The sequence below is a fragment of the Pelodiscus sinensis genome, chromosome 1 (assembly GCF_052426305.1).
Source record: "Pelodiscus sinensis isolate ZL-2025 chromosome 1, ASM5242630v1, whole genome shotgun sequence".
Classification (NCBI taxonomy): Eukaryota; Metazoa; Chordata; order Testudines; family Trionychidae; genus Pelodiscus; species Pelodiscus sinensis.
The window spans coordinates 320,928,996-320,939,370 of NC_143052.1; the positions used below are offsets into that span (position 1 = coordinate 320,928,996).

Sequence of the window (10,375 nt, forward strand, 5' to 3'; positions counted from 1 at the left end):
GCATTTAACCCTCATATGGATGCTCTCATTCAGATGTAAAGTGACCTTCCTTGTTTTAGCTTAATCCACCTTCAAAGGGGATTACATTTAAACTAAAGCAAAATAAGCACCTGCATAGAGGTTTGATGCACTTTATCTTCACACATTTATTTACTGTGACTTAATTTTCCTTAAGGTATATCTGCACTTTGAAATGGCACAGCTATAGCCCATCAGTGAAATCCCCTCCTTTACTCCAGGCAGTGGCCATGGTGCTGGAAGAATTCTTTTGTTGATCTAGTGCTGCCTGAATGAGGATTTAGGTTGGCTTAACTAGGCCACTAATAAGGTGTGTCTTTCTCATGCACCTGATTGACCTAGTTACACCAATCTAATTTTTTAATGTAGGCCAGGCATTAGTCTCCCTGTGTAGATGCGCCCATAAGGACTGATCTTTGCTTATTGTGATGGAGCTCTGCTAGAGCTGCATCAAAGTACATGGGTTGAGGATCTTGGACAGTGGTCAGATCTATACTACAAAGTTTAGTCAAACTGGTTATGTTGGTCTGGACTGTGTTTACAAAACAAACATCCCAGCTGGTGTAGCTATGCATGCCAACCCCCAGTGTAGATGTAGCTATGCTGAGAGAATAGAGCTTCTGTTGACATACTTGTTATGTGGGGACATGGTTAGTCTACAGAAAATTTCTTCTGGCAGCATAAATTATTTCTGCATTAGAGGACTCTGCTTGTACAGCTGTATTTCCAAAGCATTCGAAGTATAAACAAGGCCTTAGTATTTCAGTACAACTAATTTCACGAACTTGATATTAGAGCTGTCAGCAATTTAAAAAAATTAACCAGGATTAATAACACAATTAAAAAATAATAACAGTAAGTTGTGCTATTAAAAAATAATAGAATATCATTTATTTAAACATTTGTGGCTGTTTTCTACATTTTCAACTGTAGTGATTTTAATTACAACACAGAATACAAAGTATACAACACTCACTTGATATTTATTTTTTATTACAAATATTTTCACTGTAAAAAAAAGAAATAGTATTTTTCAATGTTCTTCATACAGATAACGTAGTGCAATCTCTTTAGCATGAAAGTAGAACTTACAAATGTAGATTTAAAGGAGATGGATTTAAATCAAGGCAATTTAAATCATCAAAACAATATCATTGATTTAAATTAAGTGATCAAAAATACTAAGTGTGACTGCTTAGGGTGCACTTAATTTTGGAGTAAACCCCATTGAACCCACTTGCACTTGTATTTTTTGAGAAAACAAGTATAGATTGGGTTCCTTTAGAAGAGATGGGTTATGCTGAAGTGAAATAAGGAATAGATTTTTGATATTACCATTGTGGTCTGTGGCCATGATGCTCCAAAATAACAGGTGTGTATTATGTAATATAAAATAAGAAAATGGCATGAAGTAGCAACTGGCAACTCATCTCTTACTGCAGCTTTCTCTATTGCATACTTGAGTGATAGATTCCAAACCTAGTTAACTAATTAAACAACCATAAGGATTAGCTAAGCTAATCTCTTTTTTTCTAGCAACATCCAACACAGCAAACAGCTTGCAAATGTACTTGTCAACTCACATTTTACTAAAAGGCATAGAGAAAGTCTTGAAAAATGACATATTGCAATGTGAGTTTAAGTTACTAACTAATTGATCCACTCAGCCAAATCCATGTCTTCATCCACATCACTTTCTCCCAATAAGCAGTTTTCCTTATGTTTGATTCTTGCAACTAGGCCCTGCATCAACTTCTTGCACTGCTTACACTTGAAACATTTTTCTTTTTTACCCAGGGAAACAATTTCTTCAAAATATTCTCAAATAGGTCTCTCTTTTGCCCAGAAGCCATGACAGTTTTTCTGTGGCAAAAGTGTGGCAGAGTATAGGAAGTTGTGTGTATGCTGAACATCTTCCTGTTTTCCTTCCAGTCCATTCCACTGTGTTTTTATTGCTGCCTCTGCTATTTCTCTGTCTTTAAGACAATATTTTAATTAACTCTCTGTTGTGCTTGGCCCAGGTCCACCACCATATAAGCACAGAACAAAAACAATCCTATCCAGCTTGTGTCTTTCTAGGCACATGGTACTTTTTAGTCTGCAGAGAAACAGCCCAGAATTTTCAAGAATCAAGAGCTAGTAGGCAAGCTGAAGAGACTAGATCCAATAATTCATTTGTATGAGATTGTAAGTATAGGTCTGGCATGTTTGTGATGAGACTTAATTGTAACTTATTTTTAAATGAAAAATTTAGTATTTTATTGATTACTTTAAAAAATCCAATTTAAATAAAAATATGATTTAAATAGAACTAATCTTTTTTTAAAATAAAATCCTGGATTTAGCATAAAACAAATTTGATTCAAAAATAAAACAAATAAAACTTAAGAGCCTATAAGTCCATTCAGTCCTATTTCTTGTTCAGCCATTTGTTAAGACAAACAAGGTTGTTGAAAATTGCAGGAAATAATGCTACCAGCTTTTCACTTTCAGGTGACATTAATAAGAACAGGTATTCAAATATCAGTGTCATAAGATATTTGTGCCTGATGTGCTAATATTCATATGTCCCTTTGTGTTTCAATCACCATTCAAGTAGATGTGCGTCCATGCTGATAGGTTCTGTCAAGTAATGATCAAAGGCAAAGTAGACTAAGGATGTTAAGAGGCAGGCAATTGGCTAATCGCCTACGCAATTAGCCAGTTACCAGCCTCTTAATATTCTTAGTATACCCTGCTTAGTCTACAATTTGTATTCACTACATGATTAGTCAGTAAAGGAAGGCACTCTGTCCTGGCTCGTGCCGGGTCCCTCCAGCACCAGCTCCTGCTTACCTCCGCTTGCTGCCTCCTTGTTGCCAATACAGAGACAGCAAGGGTGGGGAGAAATGTGAGAAGTCAAGTAGTCGACTCAGCTACCTGATAAGTTTAGGCTTATCGGGTAGTCGAGTACTCAACTAGTCACTTACATCTCTAGTGTAGACCAATGCAGATCCATTTTTTGTTATCTGAGTCTAATGCCCCCAGCATAAGGTTGATTTTCCTTTTTTAGTGGTTCAGATTCTGTAGTTTCCTCATTGTAATGTTGTTCTTAAGACTTCTGAAAGCATGGTCCGCACCTCGTCCCTCTCAGATTTTGGAAGGTACTTCAAATTCTTAATGTTGGGTGGAATGCTATAGAGATCTTTAGAAATCTCACATTGGTACTTTCTCTGCGTTTTGTCAAATCTGCTATGAAAGTGTTCTTGAAATGAACATGTGCTTGGTCATAGTCCAAAAGGGATATAAAATGAAATTTAGGACAGAATGCGGGTAAAATAGAGCAGGCAACATACACTTCTCCCCCGAATATAATTAATGCTTTATTTTTGAATGGAGTGGTGGCCAAAGCATGAAGGGGCATACAAATATTTAGCTTGACTTCTACGTAAATACCTTCTTACAATAGTAGCTATAAAAGTGTCATGAGAACGTCATCTGAAAGTATGAACAGAGGTCAAAAAAGCAGAGAGCACTGACTCTTGTAAATGTAAACAAATTTGTTAGTCTCAGAGATTGGCTGAACAAGAAGTAGGACTGCGTAAACTTATAGGCTTTATCATTTTTACAGTGCAAATATTTGTAATCAAGTATAAAGGAGCACTGTACTTTTTTGCATTCTGTGTTTTAACAGAAATCAGTATATTTGAAAATGTAGAAAAACATGATTGTTAAATAGCAAATCAATTTGAATTATTAGTGTGATTAAAAACTGATTGCAATTAACTTTTGTGAATTGTATGAATTTACTGTGATTGATCAACAGCCCTATTTGATATAGAAGCATAAATTTGGGGCCTATTGTCAAATATGTAGATTCATTATAATATGTTTTCCAAATATTCTTGACACTTATGTAGCATTCATCATGTTACTTCCTTTATATAAAATTATAGGAGAATGAAACCTGGAACTTAAATGGTTGCTCCTCTTGAGCCATTTTAACATAATACAACTGAAAACAAGTGAGTCATTCTTCAAATTATCAAAACTATTTTTGTAAGTACATTGTTGCTTCCGAAATTAGGGGCTGACTGTTTGTAGCACTGAGCACTTCCTACACTTCCCTCAACTCCTAGTGAAGCGGTAGGGAGTTAAGAATTATTTGACATTCTGCAGGATGTGTTCCTTCATATCAACAGCAGTAAAAGCTGTACATGGATGATTTGATCAGAGAATTCTTGCATCTGAAGATTTTTCTTCACATAGTAGTCACAGTTCTTTGAAAATTGTTTGAACTGAAGGTATGCTATGGTGACTTTACTTAGCTTTTATCTTCCTAACTAGACACAGTCAATAATAAGATTTGTAGAACATTTGCTACCATCACATAGCTCACTCTGTGGCTACGTCTACACTGGCCCCAAATTCCGGAAAAGGGATGCAAAGCAGGTAAGTCAGCATAGGGAAATCCGCGGGGGATTTAAATATCCCCCGCGGATTTAAATAAACATATCCGCCACTTTTTTTCCGGTAGGAATAAGAGATCCTCCGGAAAAGGGCTTTATTCCGGAGGATCGCGCCAGTCTAGATGCTTTTTTCCGGCTTTTCCCCAAGCCGGAAAAAAAGCGGCGGACATGTTTATTTAAATCCCGCGTGGATTTCCCTATGCTGACTTACCTGCTTTGCATCCCTTTTCCGGAATTTGGGGCCAGTGTAGACGTAGCCTGTGTGTCATAGCCTTTCCCCCATCTTTCTGTCTTGACTAGTTAGACTATAAGCTCTTTGGAGCAGGGACATTTATTACCTGGTATTTGTACAGTCCATATGCTTGATTGGTCCGTAAACAGGACTCTAATAAACACACTCAAATATAGTATTTGAATTTTTATTTTAATAACAAAATAAACATGAATGTAAAATAGACTATGCCTTAGAAATGTGGCTTATCCAGGCTCCTATGACCTTGAATTTTATGAACACTGCAGTTCCCAACATTAGGAGGCTGTACAAATGTTGGCCCTTATTCAGGAATCCTCTCTGCTCAGGATAGCCACTTAAACAGATGGTTAAAGGAGGATTCAGTGCTTTCCTGAATTAGAGCCATTCATTCCAGGCACCCCAGGATTTAGGTAAGTATCATCATTGTATTAATCATTAATCAGTCTTAACAGTCCTTGAACTTCTCAGTCAAGATGAGAGATTGAATGACTGGCACAAGGCTATAGAAAGTGTTTGTTTCAAAGTAGGATTTAAAATTAAATTAAAATTAAAGGGATTGTGGCTCATTAGATGTTACAGTATTACAATCATTCTGAGGTCCATAAAGCCCTTGTTATATGGGTATAATTCCTGTTGACATAAGACTTGTGCACACAAACTCATATATTAAAGATGGTGGGAAAAAAACTTCATAGAACTAAAGTTCTTTGGGGGATACTGTTCTGAGCTGATTCATGGTCTGCCTTTTTTTAAACTGGGTTAACCTAAAGGGCCTGATTCTGCAAACCTGTTTGTGTGTAATCTATTGCAGAAAAAGATTCCATGTGTTCCTTGCATGAACGTTTTGTCCTTTCAGAGATACAGTTAGGCATCTTAAAATAATACTTGTTTTGTTCAGACAAATGCAGTTCCAAATTCTCACTTTATCCTTTGACAGAATGTTTGTTCAGGTGTGCCTGTACTTCTACTGTAAGTGTTTATGGCGTTGTCTGAAATTTGTGGTGAGGAAATTAACAGGACGATGTGAATTACAAAGGATCTGTTACAATATCAAACCTGGAGCCAGCAGAACTATGAAGATAGGTAAGTGTAAAATACCTGGTATTCCTCACTCTGTTCTTTGTCCATAAGTGTGGCCACTAAACATGCATAGTTTATGTTGTTTGCCTTTAACAATTAACTGAGAATTAAATTTTTAATTTTTTTTAACAGAGACATCACTGAGGGGTTCAAAAAATAAGGTGAGTGAATGTCTGTCTCCCTCTTTCTCCCATATACTTTTCCACTTAGCATTTCACAGTATGCCTCTCTGCAGTTAGTAAAATGTAATTTAATTGTAAGGGTACGTCTACACACCAGCCCTGTTTCGGGATACTAATAGCGTTCTGTGCTATCTACACAAGAAGCCTGTTATTTCAAAATACATCAAAATAACAGGCTTCTTATTCCAGTTTCCTGTAAACCTCATTGCATGAGAATTAGGGAAGATGCTGAAATAGTGGTTTTATTTTGAAATTTAGCACTATATACACTGCGCCAAATTTCAAAATAAGCTATGCGATTTGCATAGCTCAAATCGCATATCTTAATTGAAGGTATGTGCTACTATGTAGACCTAACTTAAATGAAAAGGTGATTGTCATGGGATGCAGTCCTCATCTCCAGACTGGCACTGCTGCCTCCTGGTTGAGCTGGGGATTATGACTCCAGGCCAGGGCACGTGTCCGTGGTCAGCACACTAGCATCTCTGCCTCTGCTCCTCCCTACTGCTCCTGTCTACACTCCTAGAAACACAAGCATCCTCTTCGCAACTCAGCCCTCCTGTTTCCACCGTCCACTGGAGGGGAGAAGGGTAACTCTGTCCGGCCATTTCCTTAGTAATCAGGAGTGTGGAGATGCTGGGAGAATTTGCAGCCCAGGAGCCCATAGCAGCCTCATATATGTCCTGTTCAACCTCTGTCAATGCTGCTATGTTTTCTCAGGCAACTTGCCTGTGGCCCCACCTGAGAGCACCCTCACCTGAGAGCACTCAGCTGCTCAGTCCAAGCAGCCAGCTAGGAACTCCCTTTCTCCCAGCTGCTCTGTCTAAGGTGCATAGTTCTCTCTGCCCTCCAGGGACTCACTCCTTACTCCCAGGGCTCCTTTTCATTCCAGCCTGCTGAGTCCAGATTGGGTGCTCTCTCTCTGCAACTGTTCTCAGTTTGGCTGTGTTTCACACAGCCTCTCTGGGCTGCTTGGAGGACTCACATCCATTGCTCCTTCCAGGGCAGGACATGATTAACCTCTTCTATGCCTGTTTGGGATGAGCACCCCATCACAGTATTCACTTGTCAAAATTAGCACAATGGTTTTCAATACAAGCCGTGTAAATACTGACACAGTTTCACAGAAATAGCAGATTCTACTCAGTGGAAATCTATGGCTAGAGTAGCAGGTGGTTTTGCAAGTAGAGTTGAAGAGTTTAACAAAATTATGTAGAGAAACTGTTTTTGTGTTTATACAGTGCTTAGCACATTGTAGGCAGTAATGGAGACAAGAAAGGGAGGAAGGATGATCTTGGGGTTAAAGCACTGAATTAAGACTTAGGAGTCATTGGTTCATTTCCTGATTCTGCCGAAGACTTTCTGTGTGACTATTGGCAAATTGTTGAATTACAGGCAGTCCCCGGGCTATGTACAAGATAGGGACTGTAGGTTTATTCTTAAGTTGAATCTATATGTAAATCGGAACTGGTGTCCAGATTCAGCCGCTGCTGAAACTGACCAGTGGCTGACTACAGGAAGCCCGAGGCAGAGTTGCTCTGCCCCGGGCTTCCTGGAATCAGCCTCTGATCAGTTTCAACAGGCTGAATCTGGACGCCAGTTCCGACTTACATACAGATTCACCTTAAGAACCCCAGGTGTCCCCAAGTCAGCTGCTGCTGAAACTGATCAGTGGCTGATTCCAGAAAGCCCGGGGCAGAGCAACTCTGCCTCGGGCTTCCTGTAGTCAGCGCTGGTCAGTTTCAGCAGCGGCTGACTTGGGGACGCCTGGGGCAGAGCAGCTGGGGTGCTGCTGGATTGCTCCAGTAGCGCCGCTCCTCGACGCTACTGGAGCAACCCAGCAGCACCCCAGCTGCTCTGCCCCAGGCGTCCTGATTCAGCCGCTGCTGAAACTGACCAGCAGCGGCTGAATCAGGACGCCTGGGGCAGAGTAGCTGGGGTGCTGCCGGGTTGGTCCAGTAGCGCCCAGAGCGGCGCTGCGGGACCAACTGGCAGCGCCCCAGCTGCTCTACCACAGGCGTCCGGAGAAAAGCCTGGTCTGCTGGGAGGGGGAGGGGGGCGTACTAGCTGTGCCCCCCCCCCCCCCCAGCAGACCAGGGAGACGCGGGCGGCGGACTGAGACGTACCGCGGTCCTGCCGCCCGGGTCCTCCGCGGCTTTGCTCCCCGTCTCCCTGGTCTACTGGTCTCCAGCAGACCAGGGAGACGTGGAGCAAAGCCGGGGAGCACGCGGGCAGCGGACAGCCCAGACGCGCCGCGGCTGTCCCGCTGCCGGCGTCCTCAGAGGCTTTGCTCCCCATCTCAGCAGACCAGGGAGACGGGCAGCAAACCCCGTTCGTAACTGCGGATCCAACATAAGTCGGATCCGCGTAACTCGGGGACTGCCTGTACTCGATACCTGATAGAGGCAACAAGGGGGAGAGGAAGTGACTGATGGAATAGTCACTTATATCCCTAGTTCCTATTAGAGAAAAGTCCACAATACAAAACATCTTCACAGTTGGCAGCCACCATGGAGACGTATGGCATTGGGTGAGCCTGTGAAAGTGACCTGGCTCTTCACTAGGAGGGAGGATGATCAGGGTCAAGGTGAGGTGTTAAACATTTTGGAGGGGCTGCTCAGGGTGTACTTGTTCTGTGAGCAGATAGAAAGTTGGGTTTCCAGGGCTGTCAGTCAAGAAACTCTCATGTGCATCACATTTCACCATAATGAGTATCCACTAAATATCTTGCAGTAGTTAATTTGTTAAAACCTATTTCCAGCTGCTGCAAACTTCAGTAGGTGTTCATCTAGATGCCATTGAAAAAACTATAGATGACATCATGGAACTGAAAAAGATTAACCCGGATATAAATCCACAGTAAGTTTTGATTTTTTTTATTTTATTTGAAAATTTGGAATTGTTGCTGTCTTCACTGCCTATCTGCATAGAGAACCAGGCCTTCAGGCTTAGCTTTATTTTTCTGTGTGAAACTACTTTGTGCTACTTGTCAAAATAATTCTACAGAAATCTTTTATGGTGTCTAATTGGCAGCAGTACTGTGCTTCTGTCTGGTTGTTTCTGAATCTTGATGTTTTTCATAAGCTGATATACAAACTAAACAGTGCTCACTTCCTCCTGGGAAGAAATTCAACTGTGCTTGGTGTTCATGGCAATAAAAATGGTGGCTTTTTAGCAATGTATAGCAATATTATATGGCAGTTTAGGGTACGGAAGAAAAAAACATATCACAACCAATTCAAGTAATATTTTGAATTCTAACTAAAATTGTCCTTCTAAGTTACCCCAGGTGGAATTTTGGCTGTGGCAATATAATTAACGTTCTTGTTTGTTTTCATTTAAATGCCATAAGATGTTAAGGACTGAAAGTGGTCAAGGCTTCAGTTTTATTTCTCATGAAAAAGATGGTGTTTCAAAAGGGGAGTACTGGTTTTCAGGTAACCTCAATTTTGAGTGTCCAACTTGAGACACAGGGGCTTGATTTTTGCAAAAAGTGATGATCATCTTCTGAAAACTGGATCCTTCTAAGGCTTTTTCCCTTCAAGTTAAAAATTGGCTGATTCGTGAAAGAAATAATGTAGTTCATCACAGGTGGATGGACTAGATTCAGGAAGCCCCTGGGTGAAATAATATAGCCTATGTTATGCGGGTCATCTGTATAACACAAGTGTAGTCTGCATAGGATCATCACAAAAGTCCCTTCTGATTTTACAAATCTGTGAAGGTGACTCAAATTCTACACCCAAAAATCACTAGCTGCTTTTGAAAAATGTTACTCAACATGTTCAATAGCACAATACCTCCAGGTTCCTGGCTGGGAATTGATATAGTAAGAACTCAGAAGAATGCCATCATGCTCATAAATAATGATTTTAAGTTCAAATCACTAAGTGACAATGGCAGTAATTGAGGCAGAATTAAAATATGGCATCACCAGTTACAAGGTGAGAAAATAAATTTGAATTGGCTTGTGTATCAACTAGGGCTGTCAAGCGATTAAAAATATCATACTTAATCAGTTTGAGTACAAATATTTACATTAAAAAACAGTATTTTTCAATTCACCTAATACAAGTACTGTAGTGCAATCTTTTTATCATGAAAGTTGAACTTAATGTAGAATTATGCTTCAACCACCATTCCTGTGGATGTGTGTCCATGCTGATGATACATTCTACTTGATAATGATCCAAGATAATGTGGACCAATTTGTGTTCATTTTTATCATCTGAGTCAGATGCCACGAGCAAAAACTTGATTTTCTTTTTTAATTTTCAGATTCTGTAGTTTCTACATTGAAGTGGTAGTATTTTGTTAAGATTTCTGAAAACATGCAACACACCTCATCACTCTCAGATTTTGGAGGGCACTTCAAATTCTTAAACCTTGGGTCA

General features: G+C 40.2%; 1 protein-coding gene across 7 annotated transcripts in view; it reads left to right on the plus strand.

The window, feature by feature from the left end:
- The window catches only part of ELMOD1 (ELMO domain containing 1), a 64,398-nt gene that overhangs the window by 22,200 nt on the left and 31,823 nt on the right, over positions 1–10,375 (plus strand). For 6 of the 7 annotated variants that reach the window (XM_089775695.1, XM_089775693.1, XM_089775696.1 and 3 more), the window contains 3 exons: positions 5,657–5,802; positions 5,932–5,960; positions 8,743–8,840. In XM_089775695.1, the coding sequence (XP_089631821.1) occupies positions 5,658–5,802; positions 5,932–5,960; positions 8,743–8,840 (272 nt within the window). In that variant the 5' untranslated portion in view covers position 5,657. Of the gene's footprint in view, positions 1–990; positions 4,023–5,656; positions 5,803–5,931; positions 5,961–8,742; positions 8,841–10,375 lie in introns of those variants that run through there. The other variant, XM_089775697.1, reaches the window with a different exon arrangement.